The following is a 26,708-nucleotide window of genomic DNA, read 5'->3' as shown; positions in this document are numbered from 1 at the left end:
GGTGCAAGGTTGTCGGTTGGATCCCTGCACAGGCCACTGTGAGTTGCTCCCTTCTTAAAAAAAAAATTTAAAGCAATTAGATAGCATGATGAGTTGCTTTCCTTGCCATACACCTGTCATAATGCTGACATTTCTATCTTTGAAGCCACCCTTTTTAGTTACAGCAACATCTACCAAAGTGAAATCACATCTGTAACAGGTATTGAGAATGGGAGTACTATAGTGAGGTCTGAGATATATTGGGTTAGATAAAATGAAACATTTTTTGATAGTATCAAAATAGTCAAGACACTTAATGTGAATTTTTCCCCTTCAAGAAATATAGTATACAGAGCTCCCTTGCTTGTTTGACCACAAAACCATTTTCAAGTACCATTAAGTACTACTGTTTTGTGCAACATATTTTCAGAAATTTTGAGTTAATGTACTGTCTCCAGAAGACCTCTATTAACATCAAAATGTAACCATGGAGGAGAAACACATTGACCTATTAGCAAAAATTAATTTTATTATAGCAATTATAATACTTTTTGGCATTACATTTTTGTGGAAACATTGTGTATACTGTTTACAAATTAAAGAAACAATTTGAAATCATGAGTGGCAAATAATATTCCCACTAGATGGTGAATGATTATTCTAGATGATGAATGATTATTCAATGACATCTGCCCAATCTGCCATTCTGAGCAAAATGGACTTGTAGGTACAAGTCTTAATGTATGACTACAGAAACATTACAGAGGTTTGGTTCAAAATGAGGTGGCAATACTCACTTTTATTTTGTTAGAGGTTTTTTTTAAGTGTTGAACGCCTGTTTTTCATATCTATTGTTTATTCCTTTTGTAAAGCTGATGAAAATAAGATAAACAAGAATAAGAGGAGAAACAATTTAAAAGATGTTGGGGGAGAACTAATTCTGGGTGGTGAACACACAATGTGATTTATAGATGATGTATTACAGAATTGTACACCTGAAATCTATGTAACTTTATTAACAATTGTCACCCCAATAAACTTTAATTGAAAAAAAAAAAAGATGTTGGGGCTGGATCATGTCACTTTTTCCAACATTGTTACACTGCTCAAGTTAGACAACCTAAAATCTGGACACCTAATTAAATCACAACAGGTCATTCCCCTGGATATTCCTGGTATATCATTTTATGTTTTATAATCTTTTTAATAGACTACTGAGTTCAATTTACTGAACTTTATTTTGAATGTTTGCGTGTATCTTATAAGTGATACTGGCCCAGATTTTGCTTTTCAGGGGTTATCCTCATCTGTTATTGGGATACTGTCTTATGGAATAATGAGCAAAATTTTGCTAGAAGTTATCTATTCTTTAAAACTTCCTATTACCTGAAAAACTACTGATTCTAGTTTTTTAAAAAGAAGATCATAACAATAAAAATTTTTGCTTTCGGGAGGCCAAATGGCTCAGTCGATTACAGCGCGAGCTCTCAACAACAAGATTGCTGGTTCAATTCCCACATGGGACGGTGGGCTGCACGCCCTGCAACTAAAGAATGAAAACAGCAACTGGACTTGGAGCTGAACTGCGCCCTCCACAACTAGATTGAAGGACAACTTCGATCTGATGGGCCCTGGAGAAACACTGTTCCCCAATATTCCCCAATAAAAAATTTTTAAAAAACCCTTCCAAAATGTTTTTTTTTTTGCTTTGTTTATAGATCTGTTCAGGTTTTTCATAGTATCTTGAGTCAACTTTGATCATTTAGGTTTCTCTAGATAATTCATTCTCTATGTTTTTATACATACTGAAATACATGTATATAGTAATACATATATGGGTATAACTTTAAAATTTTTAAATCTCCTGTACATAGCTATTTTACTTTTCCCATACATAAAGCTATAACTGAGTCATTTTCCTAAGTAATAACTGCCAATTCTATATTAATGGTTTTTTCAGAGAATATCTACTATTTCATTAACTATCCCATTAATTTCTACTTTTACTGTATAGATTACTTACCATGGTTTTTATTTTATTATTTTTTTTAAATTTCTGGCTTAAGTTAATGTTTATTTTTTTCAGCACCTTTATCAATTGCCTGTTATGTGACGGCACTGTAGTTATCGGGACTGAATGGTAAACAAGACAAACACTAGTTGTTCAATCCAGGTTTTCTAAATGCATTAAGGTTATTAATTTTCTACCAAGGAGAGCTTTGGTCATTTCCCACAAATTTTTATTTGAAGGCATCACATCATTTATCACTAAGAGTCTAAAATTTCAGATTTGATTTTCTACTTAAAAAACTTTATTGTGAAAAGTTTCAAATATATGCAAAGGCAGTCAGAATAGCACAATGAACCCTACGTAACCATTATCCAGCTTCAACACTTTGCCACATGTTGCCAATCCTGTTTCATTTCTCTCTCCCACCATTTGTTTTTCTGGACTGGCATAAAGCATATCACAGACATTACATAATTTCACCCTTGAATACTTCAGTATGAATCTCTAATGCATAAGTACCTATACACACAAACCTACGTCATACCTAGAAAAATGAATAATTGCTTAATATAATTGAATACCCACTGTAGGTTTATATTTTTACAATCTAAATTTTTTTCATTTATTTGTCCAAATCAGGATTGCATAGAGAATATTTTCTTTTCTGTATTCTTCATGCTCTGGCATTTGGGGACTTGGAGAGACTACTGCTCCCAGGGCTACTAAATTCCTAGAGACAGCAAATGACTGTACTGCAAGCATGCCTTTGATATACAAACCAACCAATGTAAAGCCTGTATCCCCAATCATCTCCTTTATCAAATTCTCACACAGCAAGCCAATGTTCCCCCTGCCCTAAATCACTCCAGGGCCAGGTACTGGACAAGTAGGGGCCACCCCTATAGCTCCGAGTCCACCAAAATTATTCAACTATCCAATCCTAAACTTGCTCAGTGTACCTACTCAGCATTGCCCATTCCTTTGCAGGAAAACTCCAGTAAAGGCTCTCAACCATGCTCTGTGGTCTCGCCCCTTCTGCCTCCCAACAAAACTGGATGCTTCCCTATGTGGACCTGAGTGGCATGTGACGCTTCCTATTTCTAGGGCTCTGAGTATGAACTTCTTCCTTAATGACAATCATTTCCATGTTTGTATATCTTACCATACCTGATTAAAACAAATCATGCGTACATTTTTACAAAAGCGTCCCAACACATTCCATACATTGTGTTTAATTGTTATGTCTCAAGTTTCTTTTAATTTGTTAGATTGTTTTAATTTTGTCTTGACATATATTGGTTAAGAAATTAGGTCACTAGTTCTGTGGAATTTCCCACATTCTGGATGTGGTTGTTTGCTTCTTTATGTCATTAATTTGTTCCTTTAGTCTCCAAGTTTCCTGTAAACTGGTAATTAAACTTAGAGACTAAATTATACTTCTGAACCAATATTTTGGGCAAGGATACTTCACAGGTGGTGCTGTATACATTCATTGCATCACATCAAGAACATAGCCAAGCTGATCTTATAGATGTTAATATTGATTAGTGGGTTCTGTCATTCTACTCCATCCATTAAAAGCTTCCTATCAATTTTTCATCCAATGGTCTTCAAATTCTATCATTCCTTTACCTTTATTAGCTAGAGTTGTCTAATAATAAAGAACTTTCTTCACCAACTTTTGGGTGTCTTAAAATATGGTTCATAAAGGAAGGTGAGATAAATGCTCCATTTCTCCCATTTATTTACCAATAAATGTCCTAATATGCTTCATAGCTGACCAATGTGTTTGGTTAGAAAAATAAGCTATCAAAGACTACAGTGGTCACGACCAAAGGACACAGGAGCCAATTTGAGGGAATAACCACTGGCCAAAGATAGGACAATTTGAGCAGTAAAAAAATTTAAAATAAAAATAAATAAAGGCTACAATGGATTTTTAAAAAATTATTGCAGGAGTTATATAACACAGGAGATTTTAAATTTCCAAATAGTTTCTTTTTATGTGATCCTTTGTTAATTTCAAATTAAATTTAGACCAAGGCCACAGAATATAGATTGTAGAAAATCTGCTTTTTAATGAACGAATTGAAAAAAAGCATTTCTCACTTTCACTATTTTAACAATAGATTATCTTAAGTCCAACAGGAATGAGTGTTGGTGAAGGGCATTTCCATATTCACTGTGCCCAAAATCTTCATGAATTTTCAAGAGTAATATTAATGATGACAAAACAAAATTCAGTGGCTTAAAAGAACCATTTGACTGTATCTCATGATTTTGTGGGTCAGGAATTTGGGCAAGGTCTCAGTTGGTCGATTCTGTTCTGTATAGCATCAACTCACTGTAGAGTCACTCAGGGGCATTCTGCTGGTAGCTAGTCTGGTGGATCCAAAATTATTTCACTCAAATGTCTGGTGTCGGTGGACACGTCTGTACGGCTGGGCCAAACAGGGTGCCTCTCCCTTTCTGTTGTCTCAGGGCTTCTCCATGTAGTCCCTTCAGCAGAGTAGCCAGACTTTTTAACATAACAAGTTAGGATCTGAACTTGAGAGAGTATCTCAAGAGATGAAGTAAAATCTACAAGTAAACCCTGGGTCCAAAAACTTGCACAGCAGTATTTCTACTATATTCTACTGGTCAAAGTCTGACCAGATTCAAGGGGAAAGGATGTGGATTCCACCTCTTGATGGGAGGAGTATCAGTAAATTTCTGGTCATTTTTGCTCTGTCACAGCATATTACCATTTTACAAATGAATAAATTACAACACAGAGCACTTAAGCATCTTGTTCAATATAACATAAGCAGGAAAGTGATGGGATAGATGTGTGTTTCGCACTTTTGTTATTAGTTTTTAGAATGAATGTGAAGTTTATCAGGTTTGAGTAATGGTAGAATATATTAAATTACCACATGTATGAAGCAAAAGGGATTAATTCCTACATTCATAGCATGTTCTACAACACAGGACTGAAGACTTTCTTACATCTTTACATTATGAATTTTCAGATGATGGGTTAGGTGTGAATGTTGTCTAAAGGCCTTCTTACATTCCTTGCATTCATAAGGTTTCTCACCAGAATGAATTCTCAGATGTTGAATAAGGGATGAATTAAGTCTAAAGGCCTTCCTACATTCTTTACATTCAAAGGGCTTTTCACCAGTATGAATGCTCTGATGTAGAGTAAGTTTTTGGCGCAATCTAAAGGCCTTCCCGCATTCCTTACATTTATAAGGTTTCTCACCAATATGAATACTCTGGTGTTGTGTAAGTTGTGAAAGCAGCCTAAAGGCCTTCCCACATTCCTTACAGTCATAGGGTTTAACACCAATATGAATGCTCTGATGTGAAATAAGTTGTGAATAACGACTAAATGCCTTCCAACATTCTTTACATTCATAAGGTTTCTCACCAGTATGAATTCTGTGATGAAGAATAAGATGATAACCACGACTAAAGGTCTTTCCACATTCCTTACATTCATAAGGTTTCTCACCAGTGTGAATTCTCTGGTGGAGTGTTAGTTGTTGTCGCACTCGAAAGGCCTTCCCACATTCCTTACATTCGTAAGGTTTCTCACCAGTATGAAGTTTGTGATGTACTCGAAGGCCAGAGCCACATAAAAAGGCCTTCCCACATTCTTTACATTCATAGAGTTTGTCAGCAATATTAAGCTTCTGATGTCGAGTAAGGTGTGCATACTGTCTAAAGGCCTTTCCACATTCTGTGCATACATAGGGTTTCTCACCAGTATGAATCCTCTGATGGAGAGTAAGCTGTCCCCGCACTCTGAAGGCCTTCCCACATTCCTTACATTCATAGGGCTTCTCACCAGTATGAATTTTCTGATGTACTCTAAGGTCTGGGCCACATACGAAAGATTCTCCACACTCCTTACATTCATAGAGTTTTTCAACAGAATGAAGTCTCTGATGTCGAGTAAGGTGGGCAGTCTGTCTAAAAGCCATCCCACATTCCTTACATTCATAGGGTTTTTCACCAGTATGAATTCTGTGATGAAAAGTAAGTTGTTGGCGTACTCTAAAGGCCTTCCCACATTCCTTACATTCATAGGGTTTCTCAACAAAATGAATTCTCTGATGTGGAGTAAGGGATGTGCGTTTCTGGTAAGAGGACACTTTTTGAGGTGTAATTTTCACTTGACCAAAATATCCCTCTTGTCCTTTAAATTTTCTTTTGGACTCCCAATCATTTTTTAAAATAAGGTCCTTAAGACCATGGTTGTTAATTCTTTCCATTATCTTCCACTGGGATAAGTTTATTTCATAAATGTCATTTTCTGAAGATAACTTCCTGGTCTCATGCCTTGTCTCCAAATCTGAAAGAAAACAAGAGAGCAAACATGTAGTCCCTTTTTCTAAAGTAGAAATAAAAGATAACCAAAGTAATTTCCATTGAAATTCTAAAAATAGTTATAGAATTTGAGGGAAAAAATGCATAAGGGAACACCAGGAAAAATGAGAGTTGATGTGAAAAAGTGAGACTGGTGATTAAGTACAGGCATACCTCCTTTTATTATACATCACTTTATTGCGCTTCGCAGACATTAAGTTTTTTACAACTTGAAGGTTTGTGGCAACCCTATATCCAGCAAGTCTTTCGGTGCAATTTTTTCAACAGCATTTGTTCACTTTGGGTATCTGTCAGATTTTGGTAACTCTTGCAATATTTCAACCTTTTTCATTATTATATTTGTATGGTGAGCTGTGATCAGTGATCTCTGATGCTACCCTGCACCAGCAAAAAGATTAAGACATGCGAAAGGCTCAGATGCTGGCTAGCATATTTATAGCAATAATTTTTAATGAAGGTATGTACATCATTGTTTTAGACAAAATGCTATTGCACACTTAATAGACTGTAGTATAGTGTAAACATAACTTTTATATGCACTGGAAAACCAAAAAAATTCCTGACTTTTGTTTATTGAGATATTCGCTTTACTGCAGTGGTCTGAAACCAAACCTGCAGTATCTCCAAGGTATGCCTGTAAACATTTTAAGTCAGTGGTTCTCAAATTGAGGTATGTGTCAGAATTACCAGGGAACTTATTACAAATACTGATGTTTAGACACCATCTAAACCTCTTGGATAGGATTCTACAGTCCTGGACAGTCCTGTATTTAATATTCTCCACATGATTCTGATGGAGATGAAAGGTTAAAAAATCATACTTAACTTTTCAACAATTTCTCTTTATTGTTTGAATAAAATCAAACTTACTGTGGTTAAAATGCCTCTGCTTCTAACACATCATCTCTACACTGTCCTCTTTACTGCTACCTGGAGAGGACTTCTTTCAAATCTTTGAACATGTCCCAACTTACTTTCATCTCTTAGGACTTTTCAATCTGCTGTATCTCCCACAAATCTTCTGATTGGGCTCTCTGCATGGCTGTCTCTTTCTCATTCTGAAGTCTTAAAGTCATTTCCTGACAGTATCTAAATCTATGTTGTTATTATATATCTGTGTTGTTATATATGTATATATAATATATAATATATGTTGAAATTATATATTTATTAATTTTTCCAATTGTTATTCTGCTTATTTTCTTACCCCTAACCCTCTTCAAGGGCAGAAACAATCACTACTTTATTCTCCATTAAATAATAAATTCATAGCACATAATAGGTTTCATTCATTTAATTACCATAGTTGTATATAACTGAATACATATAACTGTATATTATTCTGAATACATTTCTCTGCCTCTAATCTCTCGTTGGTATAATTACTATATACCTTACTATAATGATTTAATATTCCCTTTATTCATCCAAGCTAGCCCAGCTAACTATATAAATAGAAAATGGTGGCTGTATATTCCTATACATCCTTCCACTGCTTATACCCTTTTCTATGCAATATTATCTACACTGCCTTCCCTCCTTCACATAGCTATGGGTTACTTTTTGTCTCCACATACAACAAAGGTACTGAGGAGTTCTACTTACTTAAACTTTCTTTAAACCTGTTCTATCACTCATCCATTTTACAAATGCTCAAGTGGTTTTGTTCCTTCATTACCTTGCTCAGGTCTTCTTTCCATTCCTTCAGAGGCAAAGCCATTCCTGTATTTCCTAGAAATGTGTACCAATGATTTTCAGACACAGAAAAATGTTTAGATCTTATTGAAGTTCTTATGAAGTCCTTAGCAGAAGACAAAAAAAGGATGTGATATGTAAGGAACTCACTAATTATAGCACAAAGGGTCTTAAGTGTAAAGAACTTAAGTGTAAAGAACTTGCTAACAAAGGTCATGTTGGATACAGACCAGAGGATGCTAAGCCAGTAGGAGAAAAAGGCATAGGAAAATTTAAGTTCTAAATGTGTTGTGTAATGAGAGAGAAAAAGGATGACGTTTTCAATTATTATAATATGGTCTGCATAAAAAAGTTGGAATCATATAGACATTTTGTACTAAAACCAGAAATAAGAAAATTTTAAAAAGTAAATCCACTTGAAATTTTAGAAGTCTATATTAAATAACTCTTAGATCGATAGGGAAGTAAGTTCCAAAATAGTATTTTTGTTTTTAAAAAACAATGGTAATAATAAAAAATAACCCCTACATCCTATTTAGATTGAGAACTAAGAAAAAGAAGGACTTCCAAGCTATTTTCATGAGGTGATATCATATTAAAGACCACTGATAAAAAGAAAACTACATACCAATTTTCTGAAAATAAATGTAAAAACTCTAAATGTTTAATAAAACAGCACACTGAAAGACTCTGTTGTTTATTTAAAGAATGTTAAAGTGGTCCAATATGGAGAAATCTATTAAGATAATTCAACATATTAATAGAACTGATAAGGAGGAAAAAAATCACATGATCAACTCCAAAGATGCTGAAAAGACAACTAAAAAAAGAACTATTTCCGATTTTGACGAACTGCTCTATAAAACAGGAATGATTACTTCCCTAAAATAAAATATACATTGTCTTAACAAAAAAGTAGCTCTGGAATTACTAGTCAATGTACTTAATATAAAAAAAAAAAACAGAGGTAAAAGAATTTAAAAGGAGGTAAAACTATTTGCAGATGATATAATTGCATAATTGGAAAACTTAAGAGGTTTAAATAACAAATCACCTGGACTTATTACGTAGTCTGTTTGAGCATTTTATTTTTAACCACTTGCTTTTGTGGACGAAAAGGGGACGCTACAATAAATCTAACCAAAAGTAACCTTCCAGGGTGATCTGATCATATATTCCTCATTAGGCAGGTCGTGGTGGGTAGTCACACCCCAGGCATATAACTTCTTTAGTGAAAGGTTTTAAGCAAGCACTGTCCATTGTTCTTGTGCATCTAGGTTAACACATCTTTGAAATACTGAAAGTAATCCTCTTTTCCAGACCTGCAAGGTGCAACCACACTCAAGGGAGCACACAACCTTGTTAACTATCCTGTACCTTGCTTTCTCCCACCTTCATGTAATCTTCCTTCTGTTCCCTCCTTAATTCTAAATGTATAAAAGAAATTTCAAAACTGTCATTCTCTGGAGCATTTGAGATCTTGCTTCCTGGCATTAGCATCAGTTTTAGCTCTTACAGAAATTCTCTTCAGGTTGGACATTTCTTACATTGACAATCTGGAGATACAAGAAGGTCTGAGATATAGAAGACTTGGTTCCGATGTCCCATTTGCATCTCAACACTGGGACAGTGTACAAAGATCTGAAAATAATAAAACCTGACATCGAAGAACTGTACTTCTGAGAAGCAATTTTAATCACATCCTAATAAGTCCATACTGAACAATCCTCTCATTCTAGTCTAATTTCACTGAGAAAAAGCAACAATAGAAGAATATCTCCACCACATTGACCATCACCTACTGCATTCACAACTATACTGTTTTCCTTCCTAATTCTCTCGTTTCCTGGATCCTAACCTCTTCATCCACCCCTACCTCAAGGACACTGCTCCCACAATTATGTTCTCTCTCTATTGCATCAATTTATTCCAGCTATAGAATCATTCCCATGAACACACAATCATGCTCTAATATTTCATATTGTAAAATATACTACTTATAACCCATATCCCCAGTGTATCTATGATCTCTATTTCCCAGCTTCCCTTCATACATAATTCCTCCAAAGAGTTGTCTTATACACATTCTCATCAGCTACCCTTCTCTCGTTAAGTCATTCTAATCACGATTCCACCCTGACTCTACTAAAAATCACTCTTGACAAGATCACCAGCATTTTCCATCTTGCCAGAACCTGGGGTCAATTCTCAGTCCTCCTTCTCTATTCCTCCCATTTTGAAACATTTTCTTTTGTTTTTATTTTGTATCAGTGCTGCTCCTTCTCCATCTCCTTTGCTGCTCCCTCTTTCAAAGGTCTAAATGTTGGAGTGCCCCATGAATCAATCTTGTGGCCACTTCTCCTCATCTGCTTTCTTCTACCTGCATGCCTTCCTTAGGTGATCACATTCAGACCCATGGATTTAAATTCCAGTCCTAAAGTAAAGACATCCAGATGTACATCAGGACATAATCGCTTCCTGAGCTCCAGGTGTATATATTCAGCTGCCTACTCAACACCTCAAACTGGAAAAAGAGACATTTCAGACTTAAAATATCCCAAACAGAAACTCTTAAGGTCTGTCCTCCAACCAGCTCTTCCTATCTTCCCCACCCAAGTAAACTGTAATTCAATTTACCCAGCTGTTCAAGCTAACACCCTTATCTCCTCCTTTGATATCACTCTTTCCCACTTACTCCACTTACAGCGAGTTTTTTTCGGCACTACCTTCATACATATCTCGAGTCTAACAGCTTTTTACTACCACCTATCATTGCCTTTCATCCAAACCATTACTTCTAGTCCGAACAGCTGACACTGCCTCTGTACTGGTCCTTCCTGCTTTTGTACTCCACCAGAGGGATAATTTTAAAGTACAAAGCAGATTACAGCTTCCAATTTCTCTTAGTGATTATATTACCTGGCCCTTGCCTAACTCTGATCTCATTTCTTGTTGCCTTCCCTCCCGTTCCCCCTATTTTAGCCACAATAGCTTTCTTGTTATTTCTCAAACATGCAAAGCTAACTCCTCCTTAGGTCTTTTCCATCTGCTCAGAATGTTCTTCCCACGTGGCTTGAGCCTTACTTCATGTCTCTCCTCATGTATTACCTCCTCAAAAAAGCCTTTCTTCTTTTGTCCACTTTTCTGTATGCATTTATACTTCAATAAAACTTAAAGGAAGAAAGAAAAGAAGGAAAAAAAAGAATGATCTTGTTTAAGATGTATAACTTTGAGTCAACAATTGTCATTTTGGCTAAATGTTTCCTAAGTAGATATTAATTTATTCACTTGGAACCTCTGCCTTTCGTTGTTTTGGGGTCTTTTTGTTTGTTTGTTTGTTTTTAGTATTAATAGTTGTAAATGTCATTTAATTATACCTAAATGTGAATAAAAAATAAGTTAGGATTGGGGGGAAAAAGCATGCTTTTCTTTCCTTTGGTAGACAGTGAGTCAGACGATATCATTATAAACAGTGTGGGCACAGAAATGACCCTATTGTTGTAAAATAAGAACTTAGCCTAAAATGAATCTCCTCAGCCAGACCTCAATATACAAACAGCAAATACAGAACGACAACATATATATGTCTCTATATAAAGAATTTTAAGGATCTTTTTTTAAACAAGAGGTTCAAAGAGAGATGAAAATAGAGGAAGAAGCTAAACCAAGGGATTATTCTCCCTATAGTCTATCACATTCATGTATGTTTCTTCCTCATTTGCAGGTAGATATATATTAGGTTGGTGCAAAAGTAATTGTGGTTTATGCAATTATTTTTAACCTTTAAACCAAATTTACCTTTGCACCAACCTAATGCGTACATGGAAAAAGGCAAGTAAGAATGATATTCTGTGATCTATGGAGCTATCTTCTAGCGTGTCAACCTGAAAATAAAAGACCAAAGTAAGAAGCAACATGAGTTTAGTTAAGATCTAAAAGACCAAGTTATTCAGGATGAACTGATTCAGGCAGAAACCCAAATAGTGAGAAGGCAAGAGGCATTTATGGGAAATGGAAGGGGAACAATTACATCAATAGACGGAAGGAATTTCAATTGGTGCAAATAAGCTAACATAGTGATGCTAAATATAAAGAAGCAGTCGGTAGTCATAATGTGTTTCCTTGTTAGTTTTGCAAACAGTTGTTTGGATAACAATGCTGCTTTAGGCCCAGTCCAAAGGCTATTTTTCCCAGCTTCAACGTTCCAAAGGTTTGAGGAATCAGACATCCAAGGCAATTCCTCTGGGATGGTAGCTCTGACACCATTTTAAAGTGGCTCCGTTTATATCATTTTATACAAGAATAAATTCATATAAAACTTTAGTTGCTGATAAAACATATATTGCAATGTCAAGCATATTCTTCTTTGTAATCTTTTATTTCCCTTTTAAAAATCTATAAGAAAAGTTAAGGAAAAAAAGGCTTCCCTCTCACAGTAACTAATATGGCCTTCACATTCCACACCATTCTCTATTCCCTTACTCTGTTTACTTTTCTTCATACACTCTCTTATTACCTGACATTATATTTTCTACTTATTTACAATTACTATGTTTCTCTTATTACAAAGTAAATACCATGGAGGCCGGGACTCGACTGGTTTTGTTTACCACCGTATTGATAGTGTCTAGCATAGTGCCCAGCTCAGAAATGGGTCTATCTATCTATTGAAAAGAAGAAAGCAACTGAATCAAAATATAGACAGAATGATTGTCAACTGAAAACAAAGATAGCACCTGTCTACCCCATACCCCTTTCAAAGAGGATGAAAATTGGAAAGAACAAAAAAACAAAAACAAAAACAAAAAAAGAAGAGTGGTAAATGAGATACAGAAGTAGTTCTATTGGTATCCCCAGCTAAGACCTTAATTTGCTCCCCAGGTCTCAGACCTTTTCTCCTGAGGCCATGGACCTTTAAAGAAGGCTTTCTAAACATCATCATCAGGTGTACCTCTTCCCTAAGGAGTTGGGCAGTTTCCTCTGATGATGGCTTCCCCTGCCCAATTGGCCCTCACTCACCTGGATATCGTCTTCTTTCTTTCCTCACAACTTTCCAGGGCTCTTTTCCTTGCTCCAATAAGGAAATCACATCTGGTTTAGAAATGAAGCATCCTGGTCAAAAGAAAAGAAATGTAAGGTGATATGAAAATAAAAAATAAATTCAAATTACCTCAGTCTTGGTTAACTTTTTTAATAAACTCTAAGTCAAATGGTAATTGTTAAAGCCTTTATAATGAAGAAAGGCAAGATGGTTAAAAAATTTCACATTAAGGTTACATTATACACAGATATTAGAGAGGGAGGGAAAAGATTTTATTTTAATTTATATCCATACAAGTACTCTTTCTCGAGAGGCAATAGTAGTTGAGAGCATAGAATGCCTGTGTTCAAATCTCCCCTCTTCCACATCCTAGTTGTGTGACCTTGCATAATTTATTTCTATGCTTTATTTTCTTCATCTATAAAATAAGGATAATAGTTATCTATTTTACACGATTGCTGTGGTTACATTAATTTACATCTGTATCTAAACACTGACTACAATATATACTAAGTGCTATACATATTTTATTAGCTATTATTTATTGTTATTTTGCTGAGAGGAAAAGAAGAAGTTTCCTGAGGACTTGATTGTTTTTTCTTAGGCTATTCCTAAAATGTTAAATAAAAAATTCTTGGATATTTAACTTTCAATCATAAAAGTAGGTAAAAGTGAATATGTTTGTTTAAAAACAAAAGGAATCAGTTCTCTTGAATTGGAAATAAATACGGTTGATCCAACTTATCACTACAAAAATTATGTGTTCTTTTGATAGCCAAAGAAAACCCAAGAATTTAGGTATAGCTATTTTCCTTACAGGTATACCAACAAATAACAAAATACCTATAGCAATTCTAAGTTCAAACACAAAGTGAAACCTGATTTCTTTAACACTGATAGCACTATAAATCACCCAGATTTCAAATCCAACCCTTTCATCAGTAAGGAAGACCTGAAGGCCACTTAAAGATGGGAAAGATGAATATACTTAATAGAGGCACTCACTTTCAAACAAGTATAGCTCAAACCATTCTCTTGAAAACAGAGAGTAGAAATTTAGATAATTTCTTCAAAGATATTGCTGAAATTTGCAAAGAAAGCCAATTATTACAGAGAACAGAGTCTATATTACTAGAAACAGGTAACCTTACCCAACGAGACCAAGTTATTGTAGTTCTCTAACATCACATCTCTGTACAAGTCCCTCTGTTCCACATCCAGGTAGTCCCACTCCTCCTGAGAGAAAACTACGGACACGTCACTGAACATCACTGATCCCTGAAATGACAAACCATATAATACAATTAAAATGAAAGGAAATTTGTTTTAAGATGGAAGGAGAAAAAATGTAAGAGATACTGCAAGAAATGGACCAAGCAAGGCTTGGGCCGCAAGCCTCAAACATAGTGAATTAGGAAATGATTGTGCCTAAAAAAGCAGCACGCCTCTGTGTTCTGGAAGAATTCTGTTGCTACAGATACAGCCTTTTACATACTCTGACATATCTTAACTATCCAAACATGTCTGGGAAAGAGAAAAAACAATCAGTTCTCCAATTAAATACTGTATATAAGCCTTCTGCCTGCTATGTATCTCCCTCATGAATTCTCAAGAAATGGGAGTTCTTCCATCATTTCCCCTTCAAGAACAGACTGTTAAAAAAAAAAAAAAAGTTTCCCTACAATATCTCTGTTAGAAATAGGATCTGAACACAATTAAAGAATTTCTTCCAAGTTCATCATTGAATCAGATCTTATCATAAGCATTCTCCCATTTATGACAGATTCTTTAATGAACTTAAAAAAAATGGTTGTGTAATAGTCTATGTAATGGATATATGAGACTCAATCATTCATCTCTACTTAAATATTTTTGGTCTACACAAAATTTTTAAGGTCCTCCTCAATTCTGAGGGTCTACAACTATTTATGTGTCTATATAATCTTACCTACTATCATTTTCCACCCCTCTCTGCATGCATTCCTTGTTCCTGAGATATTTATGTAGATTCTGGATACTGGTAATCCAGAATCACAAAGATGTCATTTTAGACAAGCACATCCTGTTCAACTACAAACGGAACCCTGTTCCTGATGTACAACTCATAGGCATTCCCAGAGAAAATTCCTGATCTCTCTGCACCAAGACCGAACCACATCCTTACCCAGTCCTAAAAGCTTCACAAAGCATGAGATCTCACCATATACTGAAGCTGAGGCCAGCCAATAGCAAATCTTCTCTCATATACTTGGAAAACTCAAGTCTGGAAAAGTTCAGAGTTTTCCCACGAGTAGTCAAACAGGCCTATCCTCTTTCATCAACTCACAAGAGATGGTCAAACATTTCCTTCAAGGGATTTCATTTCTGTTCCACTGCATCTCTTAACAGGAGACCAAACACATACAATTGATGCTGAATGATTTATTCAATGAATACATGGACAATGACTGGAAAAAAGAGGATTCATAGGATAGGCATTGTACCATTTAGTCTCATCCCTCACTGGATTTAGAGGAACTGGAAGAAGGTTCCAAAGATGAGGCTCCGATAGGTAGGAAGTTTCAGGATAAAGAAATGTTCATAGGACCTTAACATGACAGTATTTCCAGGAGAAAAAAAGAGTAACTTACATGGGCCATGGTTTACAAATTCAAGAACTGGTCAGTACTCCTTGGAGTTTACTTGCCTGGAGAACCAGAGTTCACAGAGGACAGAGCTAGGGGGAGGAAAAGGAGGCCATGAGATCAAATAAGCCTCAGAACTCCCTAAATAACTCAATTTAATATGTCTTTTTCCCTCCATTGACCTCCCCACCAGACACACACACACACACACACACACACACACACACACACACGGAGATTTGAGGGAGTCTGGACAAATCTAATCCTTACTTGTACATTCCAGGGCTGATAAGGGGCCACATCATCTAAAGCAGAATCTCTTTCAAAGCTTTGCTTACTAGATCCATTTGATACAAGGAAATTCATAAAGACCAACCCTAGCAGTCATTCCCACTGTCAAACTGCTGCACTGGCAGCCCTGCCTACCTGCAGCCAGGGTATTAACTTCCAGAATCTTCTGGGCTCCTCACTATTTTCAATCAGAATCATCCACATTGCTTTCCTGCATGACTTCATTTGCCATTCTCTTTCTTACAACCTAGGTTAAAAAGGTGTGGGTTCATACTTTCAGCAGGTAAATAATAACATATCTATTTATCAAGAACTTTCATGTGATTGTTTTATATACATTAACTACACTCAGGATTACTACATAGTATAATAATTATCCCATTCATGCAGTGGATCAGAAAATTCATACTAAAGAAGTGAAATTACTTGCAGAAATTCAGTTATTAAGTAGCAAAGCGGATTTGGAATCCTTATTTTTTCTAACCACAAAGTCAGCTCTCATTCAACTATAGCTCTTGCCTCTGAAACTCAGATCTCTAGTTCCAATGAGACAAACACGAGCATGCATGACTCAGTAAAAAAACCGAAATACATCAAATCACCAAAAGATATTCTCACTTTAAGAATATTGAGGCCCATGTTAGCAAGTTTGTGAGGAAATGAACATTCTAACCTGCAGAGGATGTAAATTTAAAAGTATGTACAAGAAACATTTAAACCATGCAAACCCTTTGACTCAGATATTCTACTTTTGGGATTAAAGAAAATAATTGTATATGTGCACGAAGATATAAGAGATAGACATTATTCATTAATGGAAAAAAGCTGGAAAGAACCTAAATGTCCTTCAGTAGAAAACAGATTAAATTATAAAGTATCCACGTGGAAGTGCGCGTGTAAGTGCTAAACTTCAAAAAAGAAATATTCAAGATAGGTAGTCTTTAGAAAAATGAAATAAAACGGACATTATGACTACATTTGTAAAGTATACATGTATATCAGCATAAAAAGGCACCAACAGATAGAAAAATATCTGCAAAAATTGCTTATTTCCAGATTGTAATCTTAATTTTTCTTCTTTTTTTGCTTACATTTATTTCATAATTTTATATGGTCATATATACTCCTAAAGTATATTTTTAAAATTTTTCAAACAGGAAGCTTTTCTTCAAGTAGGTTAGACTTGCTTTTTGAAGCAGTCATCCCTTGAACTTGGAGAAAAAAGCTGCTAGGTTTTTATTTATTTCAGCTCCTAATATCTGAACCAACTCTATGATTCATAAGTTTGTTCGTGTATGTTGAAGTTTTGCCTAGAAAAGAAGGTTTGAACATCTGCAACCAATGCCTTGCTTCAGTGCTGCTGCCACTCATAACTTGACTGATGCATTTATCTTGCTTCTGAACCACTCATTTTAGCCTTGATGACTTCCAAAGAGCTCCTGGAGCTTCTTGTCCTGCTTGTCTCACTTTGTTTGTTTCAATATCATGAAAATAAAAACTGTGAGGCATAAAGCTTATACATAAAATTCATTTACCTCCACAGAAATCCCATGGATTTGGTATTATTTGGTCATAATCTGACAGTGCATGCTGTATACTCAGATGTCTCCTCAGGAACTCCCAAGCCATGCCATCTGATTTCTTCAATGACTTTTATCACACTTACCTTAGTCTTATTCCTGTAGAGATCTATCCACCTTGATAGATAGTAAGCAACTTAAGGATAGCAACCATGTCATTTTAGTCACTGTATTTTCCCCAAGTACTAGCACAGGATCTGGCATATATATAAATGCCTGATAATTCAATCTAGAAATTCCGTTTCTTGGAATTTATCCTTAGAAAATATTTGTAAAAGTACACAAAGAGTGATGTAAGGAAGTTCATCAAAGAATAATTGATAACCACAAGTCAGAATACCGAACATAGACAACAAACCTATACATTGTTCCTCTATGATGGCATATTATGCAATTAATAATAATGATACTGAAAGAAGATATTCACAATAAATTGCCAAGTATGACAGACTAAAAAGAATATGCACAATGTTAAGAGGCAGTTGACTCTCAAATATGAAGAGCACAGGCTTTGTTGTCAGGTTCCAGGGCATGAATCTAAGCTCTGGCAGTTATCAACTAGGAGACTTTGGACATGTTACTTAATTTTCAATGCCTGCTTCCACACAGATAAACCTATGGGGAGAATAATAACAGTTTCTATCTTATAGGAATGTTGTGAAGGTTAAGTAATAATACATATTAAGCACTTAATAAAATGAGAAAAATTACATGCGCCTTATTCTATTTATTAAAGAAAATTCTCTTTAATAATTTTTAATTTAAAAATTTTTAATTTTTGATAAGCTATCTTTAATAGTTTTCTTTAGTATTTTAATACTAGAATGCCATCTCTTTTTTTTTATAGTAAACTTTTTGAAATTTTAAAGACTGCTCTTTCCTACAACATTAATAAATTTTAGAACTAAGCATGAGAATATAATTTTTCTTTAATAATATTAGGAAAAAAGATTCACAAAAATCAAGAAGAGCAAGGCCCCTTTTACTCTCCATCCTTAGCAGTTCTAAAGAGACACTAACTTGACATCATTGATTTGATAAGGTATCATACTGAAAGTATTAAAAATGTTTGATCAAGTTCTTCTGTACATTATGTCTGAATATTTATCACTACTATCACTTTTTTCCTGTTATTATAAATCTGTATATAGGAGTAATCTTGAACCCCTAAAAAAAAGTCTCTAATTCTGAAGGGATGTCTTACCTCATAATTTGTTGTCCTGGTAATTCCTTTAATCAATGTCTTCATAATCCTAAAAGGTGTAAATTCTTGGAAGGTTTTTCAAATTAGAGGGGAACCATTGTATTCCCTTTTACTCTGTACAGGCATACCAATATAATAAATCTTAATGACTGTACTGGATTCCTTTGTTAAAGTGTTTAAGAATCTCCTTAAATAATCAATTTTTGTGATTGTATTTTTCAAAACAAACATGTACACAATGCACAGAAAAAATATTCGGAAAAACAAACATCAAAATAGTAATATTCATTAAATCTGGATGATGGGACTGTGGGCAATTTAAATGTGCTTCTTTATAAGTTCCTTAGATCGCTCTCTCTCTTTTTTGTTTACAATAAACATACATTAATTTTTATCATCAGAAACAAAAATTAAATTATTTCCATACAAATAAAAAATAGAGTTGGGGAGAGGGAGTACCTTCTAGTTGTTAAGAGAAATGTGAGTCTATAGGCCTGTGACACGAGGGGGTTCTGCCAAAAAAAAAAAAAAAAAATCAGCATGGCAAAAATAAATAACACTTATCAGTCCTTTTACTGTTCTTCATCAAAATGATGAGATATCTTCTCTTTCTTTTGTGACTGAATACAATTAAGGTAAGCAGCATTCCCAAATTTAGTAGGAGTATACCAAAGTAGACAGAACAGTATTTGGTACACAATAGATGCTTTATTTTTTCCTTTCTTCACTGAATAACTAAAATTTTATATTAGATATAGCCCTTGCAAAATGTCTTACAAATCCCTAGTTTATAAAAAGGGATTCATCCATAATTAAAAATTTATTGAGTCATCTTGTTCAAAACTATGACTATTGCTCAAAATTGATCATTTACTTCTTTTCCTTCTCATGATGCACATAATATTAATGGCATAAAACTATATCATATGGAATGTGATTTATTAAATAATTTCCTATTGCTAGGCACTAATTTATACAAGGTCACTCAAAGAACATTCTCAGATATTACAGTGTAGGGCAATGGATCTGAATCTTTCTGGGTCATATTTGATAACCTCATTAAATTACGGACTTCCTCCCCAGAAAAATGGCAATTAAGAAATATATACAATTTTACACACAATTTCAAGGGGTTCCTGGTTTCCTAAAAGCCCCAACTAGATTTAAATTACCTCTGGTTAAGAATTCCTGTTCTAGATCATTTGAGCATTTCATGTTTTAAACTAGTAAATGCTCAACACAATTAGCTTGGTATTTTCATTTTCCTCATCTATTTGAGTGGATAGGGAATTACCCAAAGTTACCATATAACAAATACCTAATGTTTATTAAGTACTTATGAAGTATCAGGCACTGTTCTAAGAGCTTTACACATAGTTATAAAAACAAAGCTCTCAGAAGTAATGGGAAACATCTGCCAAATGAACATGTGCATATAAGCACTAGGGAAGGGGCTTAGGTATCAATTCAATGGACAGGTCATTTAAGGAAAAGGAAGCAAACGTTCCCATGTCCTAAAAAATAAAAATGTATTTCACTCGCCTTCACCTTGACTTTTAAATGGGCAATAGCAATTCATTCCTCCTCCTCCTACTCTGAGCCCTTTTCCTCAGAAGAGTTTGACAGGACTGGCGAAGAAGGGAATCTTAAACCAACAGGCTTTTCGTGGAGCCCAGCCCAGCCTGGCTAAATCAGGGCACATCACGACCACACCTGTCCCCACCAACTGCCATCCATACAAATCCAGAGTTAAGTAAGAGGGAGAGTACTGTTGACACTTAGAGAAAGGTTACGGATGTGCGGGACTGGCATCCGACTTCACAGCAGTTTCCCGGAGGGAACTCCGTGTTTCTGAAACCTGCAGCTGAACACCTAAGAGCTGTGTGCTCACCTGTGTGTCCGCGCGCTCCTGAAGCTGAAATGCGACGGGAGGACGCCCAGAAGCCAGCCGGGGGTGGGGCACGTTCAGTTCTAACATCCTTATCCCAAGATCAGGTCTGAGCCTTTTTTTCTGGGAATCTTTTCACTGGCGCTCAGATATCTCTGACTAGGGGGCAATTTCTCTGAGGCTGGGCCCAGGAGGCTAGAGGGCAGAAAATTCAGCTGTTGACGTTAGGGTCTCAGCCACACAGGCCACCTTCACCTTCAGTCATACAAGAGGCTCTGCACCCAATTCATTCACACAAACACCATCAGCCACTAGTCCCGGCCTCCCAACCGCAGCGTCCCGATGCCACACCCCGGCCCCGTCACGCCGACTGACACATCACCGCGGTTCTCACGCACACTCGGGTCTGAGGTGCGGAGCTCCCAGAGCTCCGCGGTGGTGCAGCACCTTTCCTTTCCTCATCCTTGGGCCGCAACGCCTTTCCTACAGATGACCGAAACCAACGCTCCGTGCCAGGACCGCTCACCTGGGGCGCCCAACCTTTTTCACCGTGACGCCCAGTGGAAGCGAGGGCGCAACAGCCCCGGGGGTCTAATGGGCCGCGCGCAGGGTTTGTTGGGAGCGCCGACTGCACGCACTGAGTGCGCAGGCGCGGCGAGCCCCAGCGGGTGGAGCATCAGTTCCGCCCGCTAGCTGAGAGTCAAAGATCCAGCAGCGCCCCACCTAGGGCGGGATTCCCGGCTTTGTCCTGAGAAAGTAGCCGCAAGCGCATTAAAGGATGATGTGCGAAGGTGTGAGTCCGTGGAGCCAGCTGGCAGTTCTGTGACCAGGGACGGCGCTGTGTGTCGGTCTTTGAAGTGGTTCTGGTTGCGATTTTGTCACTGGATGTGGCTGGTTTGTTTGTGATGTAGCGATTGCGGGGACCAGAATGTGGTTTGTGAAGGAGATTTTATGACTGGAATTGTGTGTCGAGCTATGTAGGACTGAGAATGTTGTGGGGGCCTGTGAGTGCATGGGATTGACTGTGAGTGCACGAGATTGTGTTTCTGTGACTCTACATTTATGTGGCGCGGTTTTGAGAGATTTGTTTTCCTTGGGCCTTGCCTGCAAAAAGTCACTCAGTGTGTGTGAGAAACAGCGCAACTGATTGTGTAGCGAGTATGTGCGCTTCCGGTGTGTTCCTGCGGGACTGCGAGGAGGTGGCCACCCGGATGATTGATATGACCAAGAACCTCACTCTCCTCAACTCTGAAATACAGGAATGTTGCATCTTCAGGAAGCATAAACTTTATTGAAGAATTTGGTGGAAAAAAACTAATTTTTCTGGATAATTATGTATTTGTTTTACATTTAGTCACAGGTTTATTGTGGAGAAGAATGTAAATAAGTATTACTTTAAAAATAAGTTTTCAAAGGGAATTCCTGTCATGGAGTAGTTGATTTGCTTCTGCCCCAGATTCCCATGAGTGGGTTTTCCCTCTTTCTTATTGAGGGGGTTTTGTTGGGAAGATTTAAGAAGCCCTAGACTAAGAAAAAAACATCTTTACATAAAAGAGATGCAGTATGAGTAAAGCAGACAACTCAGGATTAAGAGAGTAAAATATTTCTTTTTGTTAAAGGAGGGCAAGAAACTTGTTTAAGACTCAAATCATGAGTTCATGCTGACATTACTGGGTTTTATTTTTACCTTTCATATTTTTGCCTCTTTAAAAATCTTTTCTCGGGGCTGACCCGGTGGCTCAGGAGGTTGGAGCTCCATGCTCCTAACTCTGAAGGCTGCCGGTTCGATTCCCACATGGGCCAGTGGGCTCTCAACCACAAGGTTGCCGGTTGGATTCCCACATGGGATGGTGGGCTGCGCCCCCTGCAACTAGCAACAGGCAACTGGACCTGGAGCTGAGCTGCGCCCTCCACAACTAAGACTGAAAGGACAACTTGAAGCTGAACGGCACCCTCCACAACTAAGATGGAAAGGACAACAACTTGACTTGGAAAAAAGTCCTGAAAGTACACACTGTTCCCCAATAAAGTCCTGTTCCCCTTTCCCAATAAAAAAAATCAAACTTTTCTCTAAAAATCCTGGTTCTTAGTAATATTAATGTATTTATTTATTTGCATTAGCCTAGAATCAACATAAAATAGTTAAAAATTGCAATGCCAATATTATTACTAACAATAATGCTAGTAAATAAAAATTTAGATTGTAGTTCTGCTAAACCAGGGATTGGCAAACTATAACCTTCAGGCCAAATCTGGCCTGCCACCTGTTTTATAGCTAGTGAGTAAAGAATGGTGTCTATATTTTTAAATGGTTAAAAAACATCAAAAGAATAATATTATGTGAGTTGTGAAAATCACGCATTTTAAATTTCAGTGCCTACAAAGTTTTATTGGAACATAGCCATGCTCATGTATGTGTTGTCTATGGCTGCATTTGACCTACAAGGGCAGAATTGAGTAGTTACAGTAGACTGAATGGCCTGTGGAGCCTAAAATACAGTTATTCTCATTATTCACAGTAGATACATTTTATAAAGTTGTAGCAATCACTGAATTAGTGAATCATTGCCTCTGCAAGCATCTGGTCACATTTTCATCAACCAATCAATATGTAACCTTGTTTTATGTGTTTCTATTTAAAGATACTTTTTATATATTGTTATTTCTTTAACATTGAACTCCTGACCAACAGCACTATAACACAGGCCTGATGGAAGTTTATCTAACCACATATTTTCTCTAGGACATCACTACAAACACTAGACATCACTTTAGCAATATGCTTGGGGGACATTTTAAAAAGCAAAACCACCAATAAAAAACATAAAAACATGGTACTAAATAGACTGTGAAAAAGACACTTGTTTACAGTATAAGAGCTGAACCAAGAAGGCAGAGGGTTGCCTTGTTTGAGTTCAGCTAAGAACATTGTGTCAGGAGACTCATTTTTTATCATTCTTTACATGTGCACAAATGCCCACAAAAGTGCTGCAAGTGTTGACTGTGGAATTACAAATAAATTTTAGCAAGTATGCTAAGCGAAATAAGTCAGACAGAAAAAGAAGAGAACCATATGATTTCACTGATATGTGGTATATAAACCAAAAACAACAAAAGAACAAGACAAACAAATGAGAAACAAAAACTCATAGATACAGACAATAGTTTAGTGGTTACCAGAGGGTGGGGGATTGACGTGGGTGGTAGATAAAGGTAATGGGGATCAAATATATGATAATGGAAGGAGAACTGGCTCTGGGTGGTGAACACACAATGTGATTTATAGATGATGTAATACAGAATTATACACCTGAAATCTATGTAACTTTACTAACAATTGTCACCCCAATAAACTTTAATTAAAAAAAAACAGAAAATTTTAGCAAGTAGGTTTATAAATATTGATACCCACAAATAATGAGGGTCAACTGTATTTGCTGTCTGGCATTTTACAGAAAAAATTTGCGAGCCCCTGCTTTAGAGTATATCCCTTTTAATTACACAGTTAGAGTGTTTAAACACTACTTGAAATAATTCTTTTCCCTGAGCCATCAATAATTTCTGTAATTGATTGTCACCCATTAAATAAATAAAAATCCATAAACAAGAAAAGGGAATAGAAAAGGAAAGGTTTTCTTTATGGAATACCAGTTAAAAAGTTTGATTTTACATGGCCTGTGTACACTGCTTTAAATGTATTTATGATACTTGTTTTTGACGAGGATTTTATACAGTATGGTGTTTTCTGTTAAGTTCAAGATCATTTATATTGTCTCCTCTCCTGCTAGCCATCACCTGCAATTAGATCAGCATGTCATTGTTTGAATATATCTTCATGTCATGAAGGCTAGACATTTGTACAATACAACGCAATTTTTCAGGCAATACTGAGTTTTCTTTGAAGTCAGTCTCTGATTTTTTTCTGTGCTTCCTGTGTGACTTGCCTGCTAATGACCAGCTCTTCTGTTTCTTTACAGAACCTTGACACTCACAGTGCCATTCGCACTGGTGGAAACAAGGGGCCCAGGGAATAGCTTTTCCAAAGCTGGGCAATAGCTGGGCAAACGAGTTCTAATTATGGAAGCAGTGCTGGTAGTTTATGTACATCCATCCTCAACTACGGGAGTGCTGGCTTAAGCCTATGTTGTTGCTGGGTCCCTGTCCAGGGAAGGAGGTGCTGCTGCATTGGCCAAACCTCATATATGCTTGGACCAAACCTCATATATGCTTATTAAAGGGTTCTGTACCCAATTCCAATGTGTGTGTTTGGGGGAGGGGGTCCCCACACCAGCAAGCAATTCTCTGACACCAGCTGGGTATCCTAAAATTCAACCCAATTTTAACACTGTCTACCCTGGAGACAGTGTCAAATCCCACAGGTTAAGGGCTCAGTCCTACAAGATGCCACCCACCCCTAAACACACACACACTTCAGATGCCAGTTGCCAGTCCAGTTTGTTACCTGTGCTTCTGACCAACCAGCTATAGATTGGAGGTTCCAACAACCCCCTCCTTGAGTTTGATTAATTTGCTATAGCAGTTCACAGAACTCACAGAAAAATTTGTTAAAAAGAAACAACAGACCCCAAATGAAGTCACTTCCGCTAAACCGACATCACCAAACCAAGGCTGAATACCTCACCTAAATGCAGTGACAAAAAAAAAAAAAAAAAAAAAAATCTGAGATGTTCTAAAGTAAAATTACAGCAGCCAGAGGGTGAGAGAAAGGGATCAGTTAGCCTGTTAATAGCTGTGGGCCAGCTCTGACAGTGTATGTTGGAATTTTAAAATTAATTTCCAGGTGGCTATTTCTGAGATTATCTAAAAAGAGAGAATAGCCAGGTGCCATCAAACCCCAGAAGCCCAGAGGGTTGTGGATTCTGCTGTACCTATCCTACAACTTGCCCCTTTTAGCCTCCTCCCATCCCCTTCGTCTATAGCTAATGTAAATTTTTTCAGAATGGCTAACATCTTTTTGCCCCCTACTTGATGTATAAAAACAATTGCAAAACTCTGGGATGATGGACATGTTTGTCTTTTCTACCTAGCCATGTTGCTGGTGGTTTTGACTCCATGCTCCAAGACGAGTCTTTTTTTGCTAGTAATGGCCTAATAAACCCTTTCTTTTAAAAATACTTTCAGCTGTGAAAGTTAAAATTTTTGTTTAACAGCAGTTTAAACCTTTCCTAGGAATGTAATCTTAACCAGTCTGGAATTTTCTGGTCAGCACCAGTAAGGAAATCTGCCTAAATAGACCCTTTTGTCCCCCAAAGGGAGGTGACCTTGCCTGAAATAATTCTTTTTTTCATTTATGACTTCCCTGTTCCATCCCTCTCTGCTTTAAAAACCTTCCATTTTGTAGATCCTCGGAGCTCCTTTCTATTTGCTAGATTGGATGCTGCCTGATTCATGAATTGTTGAATAAAGCTAATTAAATCTTCAAATATTCTGAGTTGAATTTTTGTTATTAAACACATTTTACTTACTGGATTACTGGTTTATTATAAAAGGATATAACTCAGGAACAGCCAGATGGAAGAGACACATGGGGAAACGCATGGGGGAGGGCTTCCATGCCCTTTCCAAGGGTGCCACTCTCTCTGAATCTCTACATGTTCACCATCTCAGAAGCTCTCAGACTCTTTTGCTTTGAGGGTTTTATGGAGGTTTCATTCCATAGGCATGATTGATCAAATCATTGGCCATTAGTGATTGAACCAATCTCCAGCTCCTGAAGGTCAGGGTGGTGGGACTGAAAGTGCCAACCCAACCTCCTAATAATGTGGTTGGTTTTCCTGGCAACCAGCCCCCATCCCTAGGTGTTTCAAAAGTCACCTCATTAAGATATGAAGAGACACCTTGACTGCTCTCATCACAAGCATTTTAGGAGCTCTGTGTCAGAAAGGGTAGGGAAGACCACATATATATATATTTCATTATAAATCATAATATCACACTTACTTTCCATCAGTATTACTGCCATGAGTAGGTGGGCGTCTGAGTGTGAAGTGCTCCTCA

General features: G+C 36.7%; 1 protein-coding gene across 4 annotated transcripts; it reads right to left on the bottom strand.

Moving 5' to 3' along the window:
- Nucleotides 1-472: 472 nt before the first annotated feature.
- Nucleotides 473-21,297, bottom strand: LOC117034946 (zinc finger protein 82 homolog). Of its 4 annotated transcripts, XM_033128466.1 has the most exons (9): nt 21,089-21,284; nt 20,694-20,885; nt 19,262-19,314; nt 16,154-16,265; nt 15,734-15,819; nt 14,255-14,381; nt 13,082-13,174; nt 5,406-6,332; nt 473-851 (listed from the first exon to the last, which is right to left on the bottom strand). In XM_033128466.1, exons 5-9 carry the CDS (start codon nt 15,740-15,742, stop codon nt 835-837), a joined length of 1,173 nt encoding a protein of 390 aa, XP_032984357.1. In that variant the 5' UTR covers nt 15,743-15,819; nt 16,154-16,265; nt 19,262-19,314; nt 20,694-20,885; nt 21,089-21,284; the 3' UTR covers nt 473-834. The 4 variants fall into 4 exon arrangements, with proteins under 4 accessions (XP_032984357.1, XP_032984356.1, XP_032984354.1 ...); XM_033128465.1 differs by lacking the exon at nt 473-851 and having other exon boundaries at nt 4,045-6,332; nt 21,217-21,297; XM_033128463.1 differs by lacking the exon at nt 473-851 and having other exon boundaries at nt 4,045-6,332.
- Between the last annotated feature and the right edge of the window lie 5,411 nt (nt 21,298-26,708).

This window comes from Rhinolophus ferrumequinum, chromosome 15 (assembly GCF_004115265.2).
Source record: "Rhinolophus ferrumequinum isolate MPI-CBG mRhiFer1 chromosome 15, mRhiFer1_v1.p, whole genome shotgun sequence".
Lineage (NCBI taxonomy): Eukaryota > Metazoa > Chordata > Mammalia > Chiroptera > Rhinolophidae > Rhinolophus > Rhinolophus ferrumequinum.
This window is presented reverse-complemented; position numbering and strand designations above follow the sequence as displayed.